General features: G+C 43.9%; 2 protein-coding genes across 2 annotated transcripts in view; one reads left to right on the plus strand and one right to left on the minus strand.

Annotated features, from left to right (window-relative positions):
- Nucleotides 1–4,327: 4,327 nt before the first annotated feature.
- F2RL3 (F2R like thrombin or trypsin receptor 3) lies at nt 4,328–6,028 on the plus strand (the record flags this gene model as incomplete). The annotated part of the gene is made up of 2 exons (XM_084302541.1): nt 4,328–4,418; nt 4,953–6,028. 2 exons carry the CDS (start codon nt 4,328–4,330, stop codon nt 6,026–6,028), a joined length of 1,167 nt encoding a protein of 388 aa, XP_084158667.1.
- Nucleotides 6,029–7,160: 1,132 nt separating this feature from the next.
- Nucleotides 7,161–24,776, minus strand: part of CPAMD8 (C3 and PZP like alpha-2-macroglobulin domain containing 8) — a gene marked incomplete at its 5' end in the record, with an annotated part of 53,097 nt that continues 35,481 nt past the window's right edge. Inside the window, 8 exons of the mRNA XM_084302928.1 lie at nt 7,161–10,873; nt 11,158–11,323; nt 16,132–16,206; nt 16,662–16,874; nt 17,572–17,682; nt 17,773–17,878; nt 18,228–18,302; nt 24,029–24,116. Coding sequence (XP_084159054.1) covers nt 10,873; nt 11,158–11,323; nt 16,132–16,206; nt 16,662–16,874; nt 17,572–17,682; nt 17,773–17,878; nt 18,228–18,302; nt 24,029–24,116 — 835 coding nt within the window. The 3' untranslated portion in view covers nt 7,161–10,872. The remainder of the gene's footprint in view (nt 10,874–11,157; nt 11,324–16,131; nt 16,207–16,661; nt 16,875–17,571; nt 17,683–17,772; nt 17,879–18,227; nt 18,303–24,028; nt 24,117–24,776) is intronic.

Consider the following 24,776-nt stretch of genomic DNA (forward strand, 5'->3'; position numbering starts at 1 on the left):
CTTGGTGTGTGCTGCCAAGACCTCTCTTGGAACAAAGGCCCATGCCTGGATGAGAGCACAGAGGTCCCTGAGGTGGCACAGCTGCTCCATGTGGAGACAGGTATCAAAAGAACACGTTGTATAGTGCCAGCCAAGCGTATCTGTCTGCAGATTGGTTTATTTCTAGCAGCACCTTTGCCATGAGAGTTGTGGCACAAAAACATGGTCCAGGCCTGGCCTCCAAGTACTTGCACGCTAAATACAAGAGACGTTCAAGAAAGTGACTGATTCCAGTTCCGAAATCTATAAGCACATCTGCTCCAGGTTAAGACAATACAACTGCAACCATGAAAATTACCCCTGCCCCGCCTTTCCCTCAGCCTCCCCAAATTCCTGGGTAATAACATGTTTAACTGTTTTCCCTGTGAGCTCTGCACAACAACTGCATGTGTAGATTTTGCAAATTAAGCTGTCGTGATGTGACCCAGATCTGATAGGAGTTTCCTTTACATCATCCTCAACACTTCCGTTGCCATAACAAAAGGCAACTCTCCTTTCTGTGCAGTGAATTACTCGCTCACAGGGAAACAAACTGTTGTTCTCCTAATAACATTCCTCTGCTGCATAAATTGTATGAAATAATTTGATGAAAATGATGGTAATGGCATCTTGGAGGACACAATACACTTTACACAAGAGTCTCCTCTACAAGACCTTGGACTCCTCACAAAGAACGCTCCCCGTGCTCTAGGGGAGGCGAAAGGCCCTGTGGAGGGACAGCCAGAGCTGACATCACCCAAAAGCAGTTGGAGATCTCGGCAAGTGGACAGTCATTTGGCAATGGCAGACAGCTTAAAATATCTGTCAGGTTTGCAGGATGGAGTAAGAACTAATGATTTTATAAATTAAATTAGGAATTGCTAAAGGGAATACCCAAATGCGGTATTTAATGTTTCAAGATTTTTTGTTCCTTGTTACTGCATCACGGTGATGCCCAGAGAGAAAGGGGGCTGGGAACTAGTGACAGGTATCCTACAAGTATGGGGGTGTAAACATGAGTTAAGGTTTTATTCATGCTTTTATTCATTCCTCTGGATTAGAACCTAGTTACCCTAAAGAAAGCAGAGGCACCTTCTACCTTCCACTCATCAAAATTTAAGGCTAAATTAAAGTCTAGCAATCCTAAGCCATACCTGTGTTAAAGGATGAATCGAAACTCAGTGCTGAAAAGGGATGATGGCTGTATCAGGCAGGGCAGCCCCCACCCCAGTGTCAATAACTTGCTGCGAAAAGTCCAGAAGCTATTGCAGAACATCTAGTGAGTTAGAGTGATGCTGATAAACTTCAGCCCTTCCTGAATAGTAACTTCACGTGAGCTTTTTACCTTCTGGAGTGAAAAGTGCAAGAAGAAGAGGAAATTCTCAAAAAAAAAAAAAAAATAAAAAAAAAAAAGAGAGAGAAAAGTCTCCCAAAGAATATTGCGCCAGCATAAAGCTTACAAAGTGATGAGGAGAAAACAAACAAGAGAAGGGATGGGAAAAGCTATGGGTGGGATCCCAGTGGAAGAGAAGAGCAGGACAAGCAGGCGAGGGGCACAGAGATCCTCTGGAGCCGGGGAGCTTGCAGGGTGATGGTGTGAGACCCCACAAAGCGAGAGGAGGGCAAGCTGGAGAAGTCAGGAAGGGCCCAGGGCATGAAGTCAGCCTGTAGGTGTCAGAGCCTGCAAAGGCAGATTTGGGATGTGGGGGATCCTGCTTAAAAGGAATATCATTTCTACTTCAACAGTCAGTGGAAGTTTCTGTGCCTGGTGGTTCTGAGAAGTCTCAGATGCTTGCACACCCAGCGGCTGGGAAAGGCAGGGCCCGTCCTGCACTCATGGAAAATGTGACATTGTGCTGACACTGGTGGAAATGCTCCGTGCTGCTGGCGCTAAGGCAGAGCCGCTGCCTCCACAGTCAGCTGCGCCTCGTGTCTGCAAAGCAAACGGAGCTCAGCCTGGGGCAGGTATTAGCCGCACTAAGATTTGTCTTCACACCTGCTGGCTTGCAGCTGAAGAACTCCCTGGAGCTCCTGGAACAGAGCAAAATGTAAGCCCCATTATGAAGATGCCATTTCCCTCCCAAAGTCTGTTCTTCCAGGCCTCAAAGATGTATGTTTGGGGCAGGGCAGGTCGTGTTTGTACCCTCCCTCAAAGCTTTAAAATCCCTAACCTGCTCTCCTTACATCTTCAGGGTTCAGAGCCCGGAAGAAAAGCGTGCCTGCTCCCAGGAGATGGTCTATTGCACAACGAATAGCTTTCAAACCAAATTGTTACCCCACAGGGCAGGGATCACACGACTTAAAGAGATGTTAACAAGCCGTGACAAACCTCTGGCATTAGAATTTTCATGCAAGCTGTTCTGCATCTAAAGCAGTCACTAAAGATCACACAGCATCTGAAAAATGAAGGCTACGGCAAGGCCTAACCTCTCTCTGCTCCACTCCAGAGACCTGGCCATAGGAAGCGGGGCTGCGATTTGCACACTATCTGAACCTGATTATGTCTAATTTTTTGCATACAGAGCATGGAAAGGATCCTGGTTGAGGCATGGAAAATATGCGGCCACATGAGTCATTCTGTAATGGTTCATAAATCCTGAGAGAATCACAAAAGCAAAACATCTAACATTGCATCTTCCCTGTCCCTGCCAGTGGAACCCCACCTCTCGACACGCTCGGCACAAGGATGTGGGAATATGGTGAAAGCAAAGGAAATAGGATCATTTTCTCCTCGGAATAGAGGAATCTCATCAAACAGCAGCCAGCCTCAGATTTGCAACCTTCACAGAAGAGGCCATTCATAAGCTGAGGAGAAAGAACTGAACTCCTCCTCGGGTTGCCAAACCAAATTTACAATTCCTACTGCCCGGGCTCCAGCTTCTGTCTTTACCTCCTTGCAGAGCCAGGCAGGGGACTGGAGAGCAACAGCCTAAAAACCAGCAGCCTCTCAAGCTCCGACCTCCTGCCCACCCTCTGATTATTGGGAAGTGGCCCTAATGGAGCTCATACACAGATGATGGGAGAGTATTTGGGACTTTCACAGTGATGTTTGCAAGGCAGAGCATGAAAGGGACTTACACTCTCAAAGTTAGAGGATGGGGGACCAGCAAAAAATCTTGTTACAGTCCTAAAGGCTTAGGGACTGTCTGCCAGTGCAAAGGGTCCTTCTTACAACTCTATGAGAGTCACCATCTCCATGCAAGCAGCAGGTACGTGGCAGCAGCACGCTGCTGCTCCAGGCTGCTAGTTAAAAAGGAGTGCTCTGCTCTTCTGGGGGTTTAGCGGGCGGAGGCTGCACATCTCTAGAAAAAAAAACACAGCTTTTCTTGGGCAAGAGTGAGTGAAATTCTCCATTATCTGCCCAACAGCAGAGGCTTCCTGAGGACCCTTGTCAGGCCCCTTTCCTGCTGGACGGAGCTGCTCTCCATTGTCCTGGGGGTTTATCAGTGGCAGCAGCACGTCTCACGTCTCCGTCCAGCCCTGGGATCTTGCCCCTTATCACTTGGATGTTATGACACCCCATGCTGGTGCGTGCTACTGCTGCTGCTTTCAAGTGCAAACAGATCCGATGCACGGGGTTTTTAATTAACCTCCGCAGCCAGCTCAAGAAGGAAGGTGCAGTTCATTTCCCTGTCTGCCCTGGAAGCAGGAGCAGAAATACAGAAATTGAAGAACTCTGAAAGGCCCAGCCTGATCTGGAGAATGCAAGACAGCTACTAAAAGCCCTGAACTGTCACAAAATGAGGCTGTAAGAGCCTTGTGTAATCCCTAGGAACTTGGGAGGTTTGTTTGGATCTGCAGCTCCCCAGTACTTCATTTATGTTTATGTGAGGGGACGATGTCTTCCCAACTTGTTGGGTTAGTGTGGGAAAAGACCTGAAACATGCAGAGCTACTTGGAGTGGAATGACACTGGCTGCAGGAGCTCAGAGGCATTTCGATTTGGTTTACATGCTACACCAAATGCAAAATGCATCAGATGTGACATTTTTTATTTTCAGGAATATTCTGGAGCAGGAGGGAAGCCCAAAATGAGTCACTTGGGCTCTGACAATGAGACACAGTCCCCTTGGACCTGGATACGTGCATCCATCCTGGTCCCGTGGCTGCCACTGGAGCTACATCACTGCTTGGACTCTAGAGACTGCAGGGATGTCGTGACAACCCCCATAGGCCTCCAACTTCGCAGGATGAGCCTGGTGCTTCCGTGCGTTAAGGACTGCGAGAAGGAAATGCGTAAGCACAGTCACTGCACGCCTGCCTTTCCCACACAGCTGTGAGCCCAGCAGCTCCCTGGTTGCCACACCAGAATGGGGACCTCCAGGAACAGACGGCTGTCACCCCGGCTCGTGCTCTGCTGTGCCTTTTGGGGACTCTGCCTGGCCTTTCCAGACTACGATGGTGAGTGCACATCTTTGGGTGAAAAATTGTTTCTTAAAGTACTGGATACTTGGTAGGTGCCTTCATGAGATCCCTGAAAACTCATTTGTGTCATGTTACCACAGGGGTGCATGCTCTAACTGAGATTGACACATCCTCGTGTTAGAGCAGGAGGTAATAGAAGATGCTTATGAAAGGGAAAGAAAGGGGGTGAATTGGATTCTTTTGAAAGCTGGGCAGAGGAAGCACTGCGTTTCCCCAGGCATGTTGATAATTGCACGCCATAGCAATCGTTTGTGAGCGGTGGGACACCATCAAACAGCAGTTGTGTAAGTTTTCAGTAAGGTTGCTGATGGTTACTCTTGCACACACCTAACTCTGTCAGCCCGCTTTTTCTACCCATGGCACAGCAGCACTTTACAGAATACTCTTGCCGCTAGGGACCCCATCGTAAAACGCAAAACCTTAGTGTTTGGTGTAAGCATCATGTACCCTGCCTGTCCTGCAAAACGCTAGCATTTGCATGCAAGTAACAGGCTGTGTTTGCACCGACAGATTACTCTCAGAATGTCACCAACGAGCAGGTAGCGACACCAGAGATCACGCCGTGTCCCCGAGCCATCCCAGGAGAAAAGATAACGATAAACAACATCACGTACCTGTTGATACACAATGCCACCCGCTCTCAGCTGAACAGCATGGTCACCGTGCGGCTCATCCCCTGCCTCTACACCCTCGTCTTCCTCGTGGGGCTGCCTTCAAACGGGCTGGCCCTGTGGGTCCTGGCTACCAGGGCCGAGAAGCTGACCTCCACTGTCTTCCTGATGAACTTGGCTGCAGCAGACCTGCTGCTCATCTTGGTGCTGCCCTTCAAGATTTTCTACTATTTCCTGGGGAACAACTGGCCCTTTGGGGAAGGCCTGTGCCGGGTCACCACGGCTTTCTTCTACGGGAACATGTACTGCTCAGTGCTGCTGCTCACGTGCATCAGTGTCGACCGGTACCTGGCTGTGGTGCATCCTTTTTTCTCCCGTTCTTTCCGCACCCCTGCCTTTGCTGCCTGTACCTGCACTGCCATCTGGCTCTGCACTGCTGTCCTCACCCTGCCCCTGACCCTGCAGCAGCAGTCGTACCCCCTGTACAGGGCAAACAACACTCTGTGCCACGACGTTCTCCCCAGGCATGAGGACGACGGGTATTATTTCTACTATTTCATCTGCCTCATTGCCTGTGCTTTCCTTGCTCCTCTGGTGGTGATGCTGTTCAGCTACTGCTCAGTACTACGAGCCCTCCTGGACAATGGCAAGCGGTACGCCTACTCCATGAAGCTCACAGCTCTCGTGCTGTTCACACTCGTGGCCTTCTACACACCCAGCAACGTTCTCCTCCTCGTTCATTACTCCAGCTATCATTCCAAGCTGTACGGTAACCTGTATATCAGCTACATGGTGAGCCTGGCCATCAGCACCTTTAACAGCTGTGCCGACCCCTTTGTCTACTACTACGTCTCTGAAGATTTCCGGGATAAGGTGAGAAGGAGATTCTTCAACCACAGCAAAAAAACCACCACGTCCTTAAAAACCTCCAAAGAAACTCTCCCTCAGAAAAGTTCCAAGGATTTGCTTGTATAAACCTCCAGCCCAGCTCCCTGCTCCCAAGGCACTCACAATATACAGTGGGGATAAGACAAAGCCAGTGAGTGCTGAGATTTCACAGGTTTCATCCAGAGCAGCAAGCAGTACGTCCCAGTAGGCAAGTCCTGGTAAGGAAGAGCCACGTTCTTCTGCCTGCATAGCTGAGACCAAATAAACCTAGGCCACAGCATTCCTTGAAAACTGTGGAGTCCAGATAAGATATGGGGTGCTGAACGGGAATAGATCTGTTACTGGGACACTGCACGTACCTTCTCACCTGGTCTTCTATTGCCAGGGATGCTTTTGCTAACACACCTCAGTCTGCTTCTCCTAATACACGTTGCAAGCTGGTTGTTATCTGCTTTCTATTTCCTTTTCTGCTATCGGCTTTCTCGCTGTCTTTGAGCACACAGTCCTTTTACCTAAAACTGAAAAAGAACAGGTGTTTGGCAAAATCAAATTTCTCAACATTCCAAAAGCACTAAGGAGGTACTTTTGTGGAAGGTATTCTCCTGAAATAAAATACTCCTCTGGCAGGAGAATGTACAGTGCTAGCTTTTCTACCAATTACATTCTTGGCTTGACTAGTGAACAAATGTACACCACCATAGTAATGCCAGCCCATCGTTGGTAATAAGTGTAAAAAATCCTGTTCATTCATCCTCAAGTTGCTCGACCTCCATGATTGCTCTGAGGCAAAGACTGGTTTATGTCTCTTGAAGGGAAATATTCAGGAAGGAATTGAGCAAACCCTCACCCTAGAAACTCATTGCTGCTTTTGCTTAATGACACATGCAATTGAGACCTTGCATTTATGAACCAAGCTTGTTGCTCAATCCTGGAACATGTGGCAAATTTGACAAAATAGAGCCAGCTCATCTCGGGGAATAACCCAGTGAGGCACAAAGGTAGAAAATGAGTGATCAACTTCCTTAGAGGTCCTGAATTCTTCAGTTTTACGGGTAAAAGCATGACTTCTGTGATCTATGATCAAACAAGCTTACAGCCTACAACGTGAATAAAGAGAGACAAACAGCATTGTTTTAAAATCAGTTTTTAATAAAATATTTATTATAATCTAAAACAAACCCTTTTCTGGACTCAGACTTGCTAAGATGTGTGTGAACAAAATGCAAATGATCACAGAACTGTTTGCGTTTACATGTACGTGCAGGGGTGAAATGCAGGTGAAAAACTAGAGCCCATCTCCTACAGGTGCAGCAGTGCACGCACAGAGAACACGCCAGCTACTGAGCACAGGAGATGTGGTGGAGCCAGGCTGCAAGCCAAGACTACTGTCACCCAGTCAGAAATAGCAAGTACTGCAAAAACAACAACAACAAAAAAACAACCAACAAACTGAGCTGAGGTTTTCCAAATAGATCATCTATCCGCAATAATGAAAACCAGGTTACTCTGCATTAAATATCAATAATCAGTGTCAGCAAAGCAAGTGCTGTTGTTTCAATGATGCTATTCAAACAAACTGAACATTCTTCTGATATTTGTTTCCTACTGAGGCTGATTAAGGAGGGAAAGAGGCAAGGCCAAAACACTTGGACAGGAAAGGACAAGGGAACTATTGCTTTAAAATAAATACCATGGTAATGATTACTCTGCATAATGTACAGTTACAAATATATAAATATTAATTTCATTGAAAGGATTGCAAGCAAAAATCACTGATAACTAGCACTGCTGTAGCTATTCAGTAACATAACTCGATGTATGTAGGAATTTGTGTCTTACAAACCCACCAGCACTTTTCTCCTTTTGCAGTGAGGGACCATCAGAGAAAGGAAAGGAGAAGCATCTCTCTGACAGAGGGAGGCAAATATCTCTAAGCCACAAACAATTCAAAGCCCAAAGAAGCAGAAGCTCTGCTTTTCTTCAGTAATACTGAGTCTGATACGGCTATGTTGTGTCAAGTGGTCCTCCTGGATCTAGCCCTAAAAAGTTTGCGTATTACATCTAGGACTTTGAAGAATGGAAGGAAAATAGTTCTTTGTTTTCCCTGGATAAGAATTACTGATGATAACAAGAAACAGGAACAACAAACTGGGGACAGGGGAAAGCTGTTGACCAGCAGCTGGGGTGGAGAGGACAGAGACCTGCTCCATTACTACTGTAACAAGGGAGGAAAGGCAAACAGGTGTGTATTTATAGGTTCCTTTATTTGATTCCTTAAATCAAATGACTGATTTTTAAGTTTAGAAAGGAGCTAGTTTGGTGGCAGGAGTGAGGGGAGGCAGAGGCTGCCAATATGTACTTAAGGAACACAGGAAGAAGAGACAATGGACTAATAATTTCCCTGAAAGCTGTGAAGCAGCAACCCAAGCTTCAGGATACAGAAAACCTGGCACACGACCTCACGTGCAGCATCCCATTTAGAACTGCCTTTGCTGAAGGACACTGAGGCTGCTGTGCCTCTGCCTGCTAGGGGTCCAGGACTCTGTCAGTTCTTCTAGGGATAAAACAGAAGCAAGACTCTCCTGCCTCAAACAGGTGAGTGCTGTGGCACACAGTGAGCCCACAGACCAAAGCTATGATTGATAGGCTGGCACCAAGGAGAGATGTAGCTGGCAGTAATGGGGAAATGTTTGCATGTTGAATTAGCAGATTACATGTAACAGAGACTGAGGAAAATGAAGGAAGTCATCTTTAATACTAAACTGAATCTCCCTACCTTCTTCTTCTTGTGCCCAGTGGTGACACTGTCTGACTGCCCAAGGATCTATGAGAGGATGAAGCAATATGAAATTACTTAGAATATCTATCTAAAAGCATTAAATGGATGAGACAGGGAAACTAAAGCCAGAAGGGGACAGAGGACAGGAGGCTGAAGAACCCTGAGCACAGGTCCCATCTTCTGTGGGAAGCCACTCACACAGGCATTATCAGGGTGACCAAATGTCTCATTCTCCAGCCTTGAAGCATTAAACAGCTGAGGCTGGAACCAGCAAACAGCAGGGTTTGTATTGTGCAGCTTTGATATTTAGAAAAGGGAAAAAAAAGAAACAACAAAACAACCTCTTGTTGCAGCTCATACTAGGTCTGTTATTTACCCAGGGAATAAATATTGACTCAGGCCTGTGTGTGTACACAATAGCAAGCATCTGCCAGGCCAGTTGCTTACAGGAGATGGAATTTAGTTTAAAGGCATTTATTTACCTGCCAGACAGGAATGCAGCCGCCAGTGCTTCTGCTGTGCAGTGGGGACACAGTGAGGACGTGGTCTGTTCATACACACTGAAGAGACGTGGCAAAAAATTCTGCTGAGAAGCAGTGGGTGCATACGGGCAACAGCCACGTCAAGATGCTGTGAGGAGAGCTCACAGCAGCCACGAAGGAAGGCTTGGTAACTTTCCAACAAAGCAGTTCTGAAATTTCTGAGAACTTCAAGACCCAGACCTTCCTCGTGTCAGTTACATTCTGCAAATATCTAGCCCCAGACAAAAAGGACTGGAAACTCCAAATGCCCAACTTCTGGGATACCTCCTGTTTTGTCCCCATGTAGACAGCTTTCTGGAATAAAATTGCTTTTATTCTGGAATGGAATGTCTATACTGGGATATATTCTTGTCAGGGTTCCTGTGTAAACAAGCCCTAAAAATGAATGGAGCTGGGCTTTTTCCTGTTTCCATTCACCAATAAACACCCTCAAAAGGAGTTTCCACCCCACTCCGGGTCCTTGTAACAATAGACGTGGGAAGATAAAATATTAACACTATTTTGCAACAGGCAATTGCATCTAACTCCTCCAAAGAGAACAATGCTGCTCCAGGCAGGAAGGGAAACCAAAAACTCTTGGCTCATGCACTTTTGGAAATAAAGCTTTTGTTTTTAGTTTTACCACATTGCTTGGGGCAGGTCAGTCTAAGGGAGTCCAGTCTCTGTGACACCAGTGATTTATACTGGCAAGCAGGCCCAGGGCCTATGCATAGATTACCATATCCAGAAAAAAAAAAATAAAAATCATTGTATAGGAATGCTGGTGGGAGCAAGATAAAAGTGATTGGTGAAGTCAGGCGAGCATTTAAAAGGACTGTGCCTCGGGTCAGTTCATGTCAGGGTTACAAGGAGGAAAGGGGCTGCAGAGCTGAGAAGGCTGCAAGCAAACCTCATCAGCACATAGTGCAAAATGAAGAGGGCTCACCCACCAGATCCTGGTCACTGCTATGGCTAGCAAACTCCCCACCTGAAGCTTTTCAGCCCTGTCTGACAGTGGATTTGAGTTTTCTCTTGTGAAATGGACCTCCCAGCATCTTTCCTGAACATGGAGGCATTAGGACAGTTTTTCTTCTTTTAGGACATAATTGTGGGTACAGTAGACTTATAGGCTAGAGAAGATGATTAGCCTCTTGCTATGTCATAATTAGCAAAACATACTGATTTTTATTATAATAATTTGCGAGAAAACTCCTCAGCCATCCTTCCTCAAACAGCAGTTCAGCTAAGCACGAGGCCTGGACTTAGCTTCTAAATGTAACTAGGAAATGGCATTTGCAGTATCCTGATAATAGAGAAAACATTCTGAAAAGGTCTATAAGTTTGAATTCCAGCCCCTATTTTTCTCACCTAGAGGGCACAGCATATTGGCCTCCCATCCTTGGAAGTACTCCTAGGAGGATGCACAAAAGGCAGGAAAATTGACAGAAGAATAATGCTGAGTGTCCCCCTTAGCGCTCCAGATCCACCCCCATGGGGCAGCAAAGCCTACAGTTCTGAGGGCATCAGGAAGTAGTCATCATTCGGTTTCTGTTCTGCAGCAGGTCGTCTGTTGGAACAAACTCATACAGGAGTTGATTCTGAGCTTCTTCTCTTTATTTAAATTATGTATTTCTGTTGAAAAGAGAACATAATGAAAAAAGTCACTTTCCCCTTACGTATCTTTGTGAAACATCACTGAGGCAGGGCAGAGAAAAACTTAAAAGCTGCTAGGAATGGAGACATCCAGGCCGTGAAGACTTGGATGCTGTCCCAGTGAGATCTTTTTCCTGGTGATTCCTTGCTAAAGAGGCTAGCGAGTCGCTTGTAAGAATGCCCATTTTGAGGAATCGAGTACATTTGACCCAACACATGAATTAATAAATTATAACTCACAAACCCCCACATTCAGGGCTCACCATTCTACTGTGGTCACTACTTCCTGAATCTTGTCCACTTTTAACGTGCTTGCTGTCGTCAGCTCTGCCACAATCTCAAAAACGTCAGCTTCAGAGGCATAGGGGTCCGGGTCGTATTCATAGGAATAATATGACAGATCTGACTGTGGTGGAGGGCCTTCCTCTGCTGGAAAGGAAACCATAGTCTCAGCTTGTGCTTTATCCAAAGAAACTGCATTTCATCATTGCATATTGCATCACAGAGAGAATGGGAATGACATTAAAGGGAAGGAATAGTAAGAAGGGAGGCAAAACAGCAGCTGAATCAGTGTCTTACAGTGAAAAGGAGGCTACACATGTCAATAGCCCAGTGCATGCATGCTTAGATTCACATATAGGTAGAAAAGCTGCTATAAATGGGAATTTTTGATTTCCCATTCTGAAAACTGGATGCTGTAAAAAAAATAAAAGGAATCACAGCGCCAGGCAATTTGAAAAAAACTTTAGATCTCATTTTAAAGCATCTAATTTTAGGCGTTAACTGAGATGATTAATTCGGGAAGCAGTTCACCCTACGATCTATATACAGTCAAGATAAAAGGCAGCTATCTTTGGGAACACCAGGTGTCACAGGTGTGTTACACTGCACTCTGAAAATACCTCATCTGTGATGTCAGAGATACCTTGCACCGCACCCTGAAAATACTTCATCTTTCACTAAGCAATAAGCTGAATAATTGCTGAGCTGTGTCTGCCTCAGCACAGTCTCATACCACCGAGGAGCTTCCAGCATTTAAGACAGGAACAGGCAGAAATGGGTACCTCTCCCCCATGCATTCACTCCAGCCCATACTAAGACACGGGCAGGTTGCTCACACAGTGCGCATCCCTCTCAAAGTGGCTGTGCCTCTCGGTGGGTGACTGCCCACTGTCCGGAGTGTAAGACTGCAAGACAAAACTTCTAGGAATATCAATAGGTCCCTGTTTCCTAAGCTGTTCCTTGAGCCAGCTCAGCTGTTCATCTTGCCTGTTTGCTTTCTATATACACTGCTCTAATCCAAACCAAAGCAATCACCGAAACATCGTTGTTGCAGGGAGGAGAAGTCCCCCTCATAAAAGCTTGCTTTATTTAAGGAGAACACTTGTCAAGGCCTTTGAAAACATTTGTTCTCTAGAAATAAAATATCTGAAGGCTTCCCTGTTGCCTCCCACATCCTCCCAGCAACAGGCTCAGCCCTAGGCAAGGGAATGCTTGCCTGAAAGCAGAGTCAGTCTGTGTTCACTTCTTCTTGGCCTTCTCCACGTGAGAACCTGCCAGATCATGAAGTTGTTCTACGAATGGATGATTGCTGTCCACCAGGGACAGAATTAACATCACAGACCTCACTCTTCCTAGGAATGCAGGACTGGAGTCAAAGCAAAGATGAAAGGCCGACATTTCCTGCTGCATACAAACCACTCCCCCATCTCCAAATGTTTGCGCCTAAGCCAATGTTTGCTGAACACCGATGGGGTGAAAGGAAAAGTGGCCCATTGCCAGTTCAATCAATCCTGAAAGAACAGCGCTCCTGTGAACAGTGTGCCCGCCAGGGAGTGTTGCAGGATGACTCCATCTAGAAGCAGAGCTCCCTCTGACATTCTAGTGATGGTGGATGGGAGAGAGTTTGTTTAGTTATTTATTTAAAATAATGACACCGAATTAAAGAATCATAATACCACCAAGAATTGGCTTCCAGCTCCTGGACCTTCTAACTGCTGGAGCAAAACTGTACAAATAACATGGCTCCAGCTGCAGGGAGAAGGCTGAGGGGTCAAACAGCACGGAGCTGGGTGGGCTGTGCTCAGAGCAGCGCAGAGTGAGACACTACAGCACTACTGACACCACTAAGTGCTGCTGTGCCACACTTTGATATCGCTTTTCCATCAAATACCTGCAGAATCACAATGTTACTGTGATATCAACATACCTTCCAGCCCCATCAGCTATACATTTAGCATTTTTGACTGACAATTTCAAATACAGGCAATTTCAGAGGACCATTAAAGATCTATGGAAGCAATCGAAGGAGCACTGCACCAGGGAGGTGGTATCAGAGCTACTGAGGATCCCTTAGGCTCTGAAATCCACCCATAATTTTGTAGCCTAGGTGTGACAAGTCTGAGGAAAAACACAGACAGAAAGGCATAGTCCACTTGGCAACCAAACTCCTGCTCCAGGAGCTTTCATTCCAAATAAATGTGACTGGAACAGGCTGTGAAAAAACACAGGCAGAGCCACAATGCTTAGAGACAAAGGTGAGTCCATGCTACTCATGAAGAGCCTGCTCCATCTCTGAGTCTCACTAGTTCACCTGTGAGAATGAACAGTTGAGGAAGAGGATTTGGTCATGAGTGCCTCCCCTTGGCTTTCACTTCTGTTGAGTCCCATTACCCTATGCTCTTCTCACTAAATCAAGAGAATATTTCTGAAGCTGCAAAGAAAACCTACACATCTGTACAAAAAAGGTTATAGTTTTAAGGACAAACCCTCAGCCTTCTTCCTCACTTGCTGCAACATCTGCTGCAGCCTTGTGAAAGGCAGTTCAGAATGCTTTGACAACAGCGAGGTGCCACAAGAAGCACTTCATCCTGACTTTTCAGGATAGCCACATATGATTACTCACCTTGAATAGCATAACTTATAAGCTGTTGTTTATTCTAGCAAACTCACTGAGGTATATGGAACTATACTGCAGGTCTGTCTGCCAGAGTGAGCCCAAACACATTATGAAGTTCCCCACTGTTTGCTGGAAGGAAGCTGGCTCTCATTGTTTCCATTGCTGGGGTAACATAGACAAGAGCTAACAATGAACGCATCAATCAAACCGAGCTGAGCCTGCACAAGTCATATGGCAAATAGAGAAGGATTTCAGACAATATAAACACCACGAGGTTCTGCACGAAAATGGTATTTCCTGAAGATTAGCACACTGAGGCAGTTCCATCAACCTGCCCTAATCTTGATTTGGCTCCCGGAGTTTTGCATCCTTTAAGGAAATCACAAATTTAGACATGGCTCATCAGAACTTTCACTAGAAACCCAGAGCACCTGAGTCGACTTAAACCAATCACATGCTTCAATGCTAACAAACCAGTGAGCCCAAATGAGACCCACGTATAAGGAGGGATTCATTCATTTGTTAAACTTTGATTCATGTACCGTGTGGTTGACCTGAGAGGAGGCCAGAGGATTAATGAAAATCACATGCTGGGCGCTTTTCCTGATGCAGGATTTAGTCTGTTTTATTTTTGAATGCTCACTCTGCCATAGCTGCTCAGACAGCTCATTTCAGAAGAGTATCAGCCTTCCAGGAGACTCTCTGCTTTAGCACTCACAGATCCTAGAATGCAGCAAGCTCATACCATTTGTGAGCACTTTAACATATCCTCATGGCATACATGTGGTTATTAATCTAATGTGCATACAAATGCCACACACACACACAATCTGAATTGCCATTTTTGATCTTATTGATAGCCTGAGACAACACTACCTTTGTCTGTTTAAAACAGAAAACAGACGGTTATTTTTCTTCGATGTTTCAGTACAGATTATTTCAGAAACACTGTTCTGAAAACGTTTGTATTGTGGACTATTGTCAAGTTCAACATTTTTTCCCCCAGATAACCATATTCATATCAAATATGTATTTGAAAAACAATGTAATGGCAGTCTTATTTTGTAGACCAGCAACAAAACACTTACTATGAACTTGCATACCAACAACATCCTACAGAGCAGTTTGGGAATGCTGCTTTATAGGGTTCAGATTGCAAACTGTTTCCATGCTGGGTACATTGCATTTGCACAGAATAAAAGACAACAAGCATTCATTTTAGTTACTCTGACAGACAGCAAACTGATATATATTCGCATTAAGTTCTGAAACAAAGGGAAAGAAAATAGGAAAGGCATTAAAACACTTTAAGACTGGATGACCTACAGATATAGCCCTAACAGAGTATTCACCATGCTTTTACACCTTAAGAATAACATCCATCAACTTCCACAGAGCAGAGGGGTAAAGAACAGGACAGCCTATCTCATACTGGACACATGAAGCCTGAACTTTGGTGCACAAGAAGGATATGGGAAGGCATGGAGACTTCTCTTGAAGAACTAACTTGTTTTTACCAATTTGTTGGGAGAGTTAGAGGCCAGGGGAAAATTAATGAGTGGAAAGCAGCCAGGAAAAATCTAGTCCAGTTTATTTACTAGAAACAGCATGAAACAAACTATTCTATTGACCCTCCACTGCTTCTTGGTGAGATTTATTGTGAGCCAGGAGCAAGCTTGACATGAGTCTTGGAAAAAAATGTATGAATATAAGCACCAAATAAAATGAGCAGCCAAATTCCTGGCTACTCCATCTACTGACCTTAAAATTTTTGCTCACTAAGGCCTTTATTCCAAACAGCAGCTCTGAAAGAATCAGGACTGCCAGCTCAATTTTTACACAGAACTATGGACAGAAGTTGATCCACCTGGATTCTAGTTTTTGCAATGGTTTTGTCTGTTGTCATGTACTGCTCAGTTGTTTGTTGAGACATATTACATCAGCCTGGTTTCAAATAGGATCTTTCTAGGTTGATATTAAAGAAAAGATTGAAGTATTACTCAAATATTCCAAGGCTGAGAAAACAGGATGGTCACTTGCAAGATTTAGCCAACTGTTCATAGAAATGGGCATGTGCACTGAATACAGCAGGTATCATGCAAGAATTGCTGAAAGGACTGCAACACAGTCTGAAGCCAAATGCTTATCACCCTATATTTCCTTGATGGCTTCATTTTTTCTGATTTCTTAATGTTCTGTTGTTTCTAAAAGATACAGGTATTCAGCATCTTTATTTAAATGTGCTTAGGAGTTATGTATACTTTAGTATAATGATAGGATAAGCTTTAAACTTTTTAAAGAAAAAAAGCCTTGGATACATGCAAAGGTATGATATTACCTGCTGGAATTTGTTGTACACTAGGTTGCTCAGCCGTGTGGGAAAGCGTCTCCCTTTCTTCTGGCAAATTCTTGGCTGTAAGTAGAAAAGAAAAGTGTATTGGTCATAAAATTTGTTAATAACTCTTTAGAAAATGTCTCCATTTAAGGAGGTGATATACTCAGTTCAGGTATACCAAACAGCACATCTTGAAAGCCCATGTAGAACCTCCAAAGTATGTTAAAATTCACGGACGGTATTTGTTACCTAGGATTATTCACTGCAAATAAGCAGTATTACCAAATTTTCTCAGGTTCATTAAGATTGGTAAAGCATGTATTTGTGATATCAGAAAATCCAGTTCTGAGCTAAGCAGGTAGGTAGCTGCTCTTAGAAGTTAGTCTCCTGCAGTATGGGTAGCAAAATACTACAAAGGAGGCTTTGAAGTCTCCTCTTTTCCCTACCGCACACAATTATCGTTTGCTCAGATGAAGATCTGTAGCATTCCCTAGCTAGGTCGTAAGAGAAAAAGGGAGTTGAATGAAACTTACATGTAGAACATTGTGACATGGGGATCTGTTCTATCCTCGTATTATTCCTGCATGATGCTACTTCCATTTGGCAATGGTTCTGGTAAATCTGCCCATCTGATCCACACACAGGCTCCCCATCATAGCCACAGTCTCGTGAACACATACATTGCTCAAAATACTCATCCTCCAAGCAGCCAAAAATATTATTGCATGGTCCAGAGTGAAAAAAACCTGAAAAGTAAATGAAAACATATCATAAATTCAAATTCAGTCAAACATCCAAAGGAATATGTTTACATAGCATGGGGGAAAGAAAAATAAGAAAACTGCTGCCCTATCTCTCATGTAAGTTTTCATGTTGAATTCCCTAAGACTTCTCATAGAAATTACAAACTTAGTGGACTAAAATGCTCTGGGAAGAAAGCTGCAGCAGACTGCTGGTACAGGATAATGCAACTCTCCCACAGTTTGGATGACATACAGGATAGGAAGGAAACTGTAGATTCTGGAAAAAGTTATTCCTGTCTCTGACAAGTGAAATTGTTTGATCTTCCTACAATTAATTGACAAACTCTACCACAAGATATTTTACAGAAAGAAAACCAAACTGCACTTAAAATAAGTTTTTACTTTTACATTTATTAACTTCTCACTTTTCACAGATACGTCCAGGTTTATACATTATATCTTGCCTCTGAAGCAAGTTCTAATAGTCACTGGTGACTGGAAAGCATACTACCTTGGTCTGTTTCATTGTCATAACTTTTATACTGCTATCACACACACATCTGTAAACCTTCTGTTAATACAGATACCAAAATAGAACATTTTTCTAAATATCATTTTGAGTTCTCCTAATTCCTAGACATTATGTCTGCAGGTTCCATTTTTTTTTTTTTTTTTAAATCTAAGCTTTGGTGCAACTTACCAACCCACTGGCTAGCTGAGCTCTCTACCTCATTGCACGTTGGTCCATCACAGAGCTCCCGAGCCAAGGGACTGTTTTCACTCACATTGTAGAAACGAGTTGCTTCAAAAGCTGCAGGCCGGAAAGAATGAGAAATCACAATTAAGTCTTCTGGTTAGAGCCCTAATGCTGGCAAAAATCAAAAGGAAATCAGTCACTTACCTGGCTCATAGTAATCATACACTTTGATAGGAACCGGAGCGGTTTTCCCAACTATATACTCTCTGAAAGCTTGAAACTTTACACAGGTCATGCACTGGCTAGGAATCTGCATGAAATGATGTAAAAGACTCATTGTAACAAAAACTACACTGTAAGTGAAGAGAGACAAATAAATGCAGCATGGCCCCTAATATAACACACTGTGCTGGACGCTTGGTGAAAATGAAGGTACCTCCAATACTAAGTACTAATACTGCCTCTTTTATGCTTTGATTTCCAGCCAAAACCATGCTTGCGTACTTGAAAAGATACTCAGGCAACCAGCCAGTTAAAGCTGCATCATAATCCTCATCTGCAAGGGACTATCAACAGCAATACACAGCATCTCTGCCCTACCAATTGGCCATTTGCCTTTCACTGAAAAGCAACATAATTGTAAGAACAAAATTCATTACCTCGTCAAAATAAAAAAGGACTTTTCTTCCATCAACTTCATATCTTTTTAATCCAATTTGCTTGTTCATCAATAACTGGGGAAAAAATGAACAGGTTTAAGTTCATCTCATTTTATAGAAAACAGTTTGAAAGAAGAAAGATTTCAGACTACTTAAAAAAAAAAAAAAAAAAAAAAAAGCATGGTCAGATGCTAAAACCCAGGGATTTCTTCTGCTGGAGACAGATGTTTCAGGAAGAGAGGGGAAATGCAAAGAGGATTGAAGTTGCTGTCAGAAAACTGAGGAAAAAATTGTCTGTGTTCTTTTTTTCTGATCTGATGAGGAACGCTTACAAGGTGCACCATGCTGGGTGTTCTTCCTAGTCCCTGGGGAGAGGGGTACATTTATTTCCTCAGACTATGCCTGACATGTCATCCATAATCTAATTGAATAGCTCCCAGATTGTTTTCAGTACCAAGGCTCAAGCAAGACCTCAGAGGCACGAAAACACTCAGTAAAAGTCTCTTATTTACACTCTCTCAGACCACCACTGCTGGATCACACTGATTATTAAAGACCCCCCTTCTCCCACCAGCTGAAAAATCCAAAACATTCTTCTGCCAGGAAAATTAATCCTTACATTTGAAAAGAGCAGCCATTTGAAAGAGCCCTTGGCATCCTCCCTTTTGAGGGATGGGGTCAGGCCAGGCCTTCACTACCTATCTTTCCTCCCTCTGAGGCCCAGGGATTTGTAATACACATTGTATTCTGCAAGTATTATGTACATCTACCCATTTTTATTTTTTTATTTTTTATTTTTTTTTAAATTATTTTGGTTATTGGGACAACCCGTATATCCAAGGGGCATTAGAACAAGGTGTAAGAATACTTCCCACATCTAGGGTGCTATCGTCCGTAATCTACCCCAGCCATTTTTAGACATGCTGTAGATCACCTCCTCATGCTAACTGCAGGTCAGCAGATCGTGAACACAGTGAAACAAGAGCACTTGTTTATGGAAATACTGCACCACCTCAGAGAACGCAGTAACCATCTTCCTGGAACAGAATGCTAATGAATGTCCCGTGAAACATAAATAAATCTGATATAATTCTATGAAGCTTTGTCTTTTTTTTTTCCCCCCTCTAAGTTTCCATAAGAGTTACTTCTGTGATTTTCCACATTTGGACAAATAACATCTTGATATTACAATGGCAGGCATGCTCCATGTACTTGATCGATTGATCAGTCATTTCTGCTTTGATAAATTGTATTCAGAATACATCTATTATGTGAGAAACATTTAATTCAGAAACTGTGGAAGATGATGGCCTGTGGAAAAGGACTCTTTAGTTTTAATCCCTTTTTTAATAAATAAATAAATAAATAAATGTTCCTAAGCTATTGTGAGATCCTAGAATGAAAACTCTGTGGAAAGGAAGACAAAGAATTATTGTCATGTATTAGAATGAACGGCATCAAGCAAAAACTATTCCTACTGAAATTTGCCCAAACCTGCTACCAACAGCTTTAACTGTGAATTTTTTCAGCGTAGTGCTTCCAGTTGTAAAACCCTGCACACAGCTTCCTGCTATTACTGTAACAAGCAAAGGAACATGTGTTTAAGTCACACACAATATGGAAAGGGCCAATTTAATTTGTCCTTATAATTTTAGGGGCCTGGTGGTGGCTGTTATTACTCAGCAGTAGATGGCTGCAGACAGTCCTTTTATGAGGGCTTGGAGAGGCTGGCGCCACCGGGAAATGCTCAGCTCAGCTAAAGTTGCATTTTTCTGGTGAAGCTTGATATATACCAGCCTGTGGTGACCTCCTGACCTTGTCGACACCCAGCATTATTAGAAGGATTTGTGGCTGCACAGCCAGGGGGGCTGCCATCAATGCGCAGAGTATTCATTAACCATCGCTGCCCCGGAGCTGCACGTGGGTCCGCTCTGTGCACACTGCTCTCTTGTGAGGGCAAACAACAAACAAGGAAATCTGATTTACAGCCTCGCCCCTCCTCACCAAGAACAGAGGGAAGGGCTAGGGTAACAAGAAAATGCAGCAACAGGAATGATGGGGCTTACCTCTGCTAAAGCCGGTGGCCAAAATACAAAACTAGTAACATATCATCAGTGGGTGCATTATTTTGATACATTTTTGATAGCCAAAATCAAACTATACAGGTATTTGCATCTTCACTGACTACCCAACCCATATGCTTGAGCTTTGTCCCTAATTTTCGATGCAAAGGATTTCTGCGGTAAGAAGGATGGAATTCAACTTTTCAAGGGGAACATCGCTGCCAAGTTAGCAAAATTTTCTTCTGCCCAAAGTCAGTAATTCACTTTTGGTTAAGGAAATGGACTGCCCCGTACTGAATCCCAGTTGCAGAACCGAGCCACCTGTTACTGTGTGCCCTGAGACCCTAACAGATGGAGTTACACTGGGACTTCTGCTTCTCTACTCACAGATGCAGAACGTGAGATTCAGAGGGGCGGGCAGATGACACAAGGGAAAGCACAACCAACTCATCTGCTCAGTGCTAGAGAAAGCCTGTTCTTGCTTAATGTGCTGGAGAGTTCATTCAGCTGTGAGGAAACAACTCTTCTGCAGCTTTCTTATTTATTTATTAACCCTTTGACTGCTTCCATCCAGGCCAGGAAGAGGGATATGACAGGACATAGAAAGGGCATGAAGCTGACACAATGCTTCCCAGACACTGACACATTATCTGACACAAGCAGATAAGATGGGTAAGTCTCCTGCTCCCATTTCACTATGCTCACTGTTAGTTTCTGATTTGGAAGTGCTGACCAGCACCTGGTCGAGGAGCTAGCAATGCTAAGGCACCAGCAAGATGATGTTGAATGTGATGCAAGCATCTTTAAAGCCAGGAAAAAACAAACATCAAAGGCAGGGGGGTGTCACAGAGTCCAAGACATGGCAACATACTGGAAGGGAAAGGAGAATAGAGGCATTGCAAACAGAAGGGTTTTGAAGCATGCAACACTGGAGAACCAGAATTTGAGTTTCCTTGCAGAGCGTATATCCTAATACTCATCTCAATCCCAGCTGCCTTCAGTGCTTCCTCTGCTTAGAGCACACACAGCTTGCCCTGAACACAGGTTAGTGTAAATCATCAGACACCACACAGGAGCAATTGCTGCATGCGGCAGCCTTTTAGTGGTAACTAAATACAAAATAAGGATGTTTGATTTACAAGTCTTTACCTGGAACACCTATCAGGACCAGCAATGTAAACAAGCCTCATGCCACAGCACAGCTGTCTTGGCATAAAGGAAAAAAAAGTTCAAGGACTTGAAATCGTAAAATCACAGAATATCCTGAGTTGGAAGGGACTCACAAGGATCATCGAGTCCAACTCCTGGCTCCACACAGGACTACCTAAAAATCAAACCATATGTCGGAGCTTTGTCCAAATGCTTCTTGAACTCCAGCAGCTCGGTGCTGTGACCACTGCCCTGGGGACCTGTCCCAGTGCTCAACCACCTCTGGGTGCAGAACCTTTTCCTAACACCCAGCCTGACCCTCCCCTGTCCCAGCTACATGCTGTCCCCTCGAGTCCTGTCACTGTCCCCAGAGAGCAGAGCTCAGCCCCTGCCCCTCCGCTCCCTGTGAGGGAGCTGCAGGCCGCCATGAGGCCTCCCCTCAGCCTGCTCTGCTCAGGGCTGAACAAACCACAAGAGCTCAGCCAGCTCCTCACACATCTTCCCCTCTAGAGCATCTTTGGAGCCCTCCTTTGATAGTTTATGTCCTTCTTACATTGCAGTGCCCAAAGCTGTACACAGTGGTTGAGGTGAGGCTACACCAGGCAGGGCAGAGCAGGACAATCCCTTCCCTCATCCAACCAGCAATGCCACCGGGCGTAGGGGAGGCCAGGGCACACTGCTGCTGCCTCAGTTTCCACTAGCCAGTGACCAGAACCCTCAGCTCCCTTCCTGCAGGGCTGCTCTCCAGCCTCTCATCCCCCTGACTGTACAGAGATGGCAGAATCTCTGCAGTTCCTTGTGACACGAGAAAACACGGGGCCCCTCTCAGGACTCTCAGCCTAGAGACTTACTCTGTCCCCTGCTGAAACCAGTAAGAGACACTCACCCAGTACAGCCTGGACAATGGTAACTCCTAGTTCTGGAATTTCTTCTTAGCCCATTTCAGCAATAGGGAATTGTTACTTAACCTAACCATTTTTCTCTTCTGTAATCAAAACCCCTTTTCACTCTTTGCTTCAACTAGTTTCCTCCTTTTACTCTGCTGATAAAACTTCCCATGGATTTAACACTATGAAGACATCCTGTCATTCTGCTCCTGTCCCGTTTTGAGATCTCTGGTCCTGAGCCAGGTTTCCATCCATATTTTCTCTGCCATTATTTACGTAAATTACTGTGAAAGAGAATTTATTTGAAAGCAGTACAAACAACTGTCATGCTAGCACTTCAGCAGGAGGAGATAAAATAGTAACCAAAACCACAACAGGCCCCTCAATTTCCTCCTTTCTCTTACCACAAGGATACTGGGGGAAATCTTACTGGTGGTCTTGCCTCATCTGAATAGCCATATATATTTCTTGCACCATTTGTTGCATGTGAGAGAATATCAGACTCAAACATCAACATGCAAATAAAAATCAATATATTTCACATGTATGCATTTGAAGGTAAATCAGAGAATTTTTGATATGCAGCTTGTGAATGGACTTAAACTTTGATATTTCTTTTGACAGTAATAATTTCCTATCTGATCAACATACATCTCTGTACGGAAGTATTCCAACCACAGCTCCCTAATACTGAAAGGGCCCAATTCTCTTCTCAGGGACTAATGGACAGATTTCTCTGGTTTTGCTGATAGCTCTAGGAGACTGACAGCAAGCTTTTGATATGGATTATAAACCCCCAAGGAAGAAAACATCTATCTCATATTGTCCAAGAAAAAGCAACTGTGTTTGTAAGAAATTAGCCAAATGAAGTGAAATCCTAGAGAAGACAAAGCAATGTGCACTTTTCCACTGAACTGGGATGTCAAATTAAAGTGCCTGGTCTTCACTATGATTCTATTTTAAATTTCCCTCTCTCCCCTGCCTTCCTGTATAATGAAGATAAGGTTATTACAGGAAGAAATCTTTTTAAAACAAAATACTTTTTTAGCTTTTTACCAGTTCTCAAGGATGCAGTTTAGTTCCTTTTTACACCTCTTCAGTTACACAGTCCTTAAAAACTAAGTCCTTAAATATTTGCAGCATAGAAAAAACACAAGTGAATACGCTGTAATGCCTTAACAAAATATAAAGCAAAGCTAAAGATTACAGTTCATCTCCCCTAGAGGGCTGGCTGGGTAAGAGGCACATTCTGTCCACCTCAGTTTGGCTTGCAATAAACATGATGTTCTCCCAGAAGAAAAAAAAAAGGCAAAAAATTCCAAGACACAGAGCCTCCAAAGAAATGGAATCCAGATGTTGGAGATAACACAGCCCACTAAGAAGCCATAAACAGCTCCTGTTAGTGCACATTTTCACTTCAGCATTTCCAAATGGGTCTCATTTAATTACTGTGCTCTGTGCTTAGTAATAAACTTTCATTTTACTGTGTTCGGTAAATTTGTTAATCTTGCTCAGAACATCTGTTTACTCATTTCAGATAAATATTTTTTGACGTGTGAAATCTCCTGCCCCCAATTTTAATTGCATCTTTTCAGACAGTGCTCTAAGAGACAACAACATTTACTTCCTATTGCTCCCTACCAATTACAGAGCCCGGTTCCAGCCCAAGACCATGTCTTGCACTCTCATTACAACATCTTACCTGCTCTAGGCTCTCAATGTCTGCACGAAACCCAGAGAACAATGGCACTTCCAAGACCGCCATGTTAGAGGATCCAGAATGCAGCCATCTTCCCATAAGAATAAAAAGAGAGAGAACAAAAATGAACTCAGGATCCAAGATAACAAATGGTACATGGACAACTCAGAATGGAGCATAACTGAAAATAGCTTCAGAGAAAAAAATACACACAACACAAAGTGTCTACTCTTCTTTGAAGAATTTGTTGAAAGCCATAGACTACACAGTTTAAACAAAATCCTCTTTTCTGCTTTTATTCAACAAAAATTATGGATACAGTTACAGGAGATGTCCAGGTGAATGGCAGAAAATCAGAAGGAAAGATGTAGTCTCCTGTGAGGCCGATTGCCTTATTTTTCAGTTAATCCCTGAGAGAATGTACTTTGGTAAAAGGGAATAATCTCTTGGGGGAAAAAAAAAAAAAAAAAGAAGCTTCTGTGCTTCTTAAGTGGAGGGCTGCAAATGGATTGTGGTGTAAAAAAATATTTCCCAATACAAGGTGGAAGTCATTCCACCCTGGTATTTCGTAAATGGCCGTTTCCCTCCAGCATCTAATTGACACAGCGAAGTGTCTTTGCTAATGAGTCACCAGCCTCACTCTCTAGTTAATAGTGTCAAGGAATTCACTGCCTATATCATCTTGTGTAACATCAGTGAGGACTCCAAAACACTGGAATCCGGAGTTGTTACTACTGAAGTATGTGTTAAA

This window comes from Netta rufina (genome assembly GCF_964035555.1).
Source record: "Netta rufina genome assembly, chromosome: 28".
NCBI lineage: Eukaryota > Metazoa > Chordata > Aves > Anseriformes > Anatidae > Netta > Netta rufina.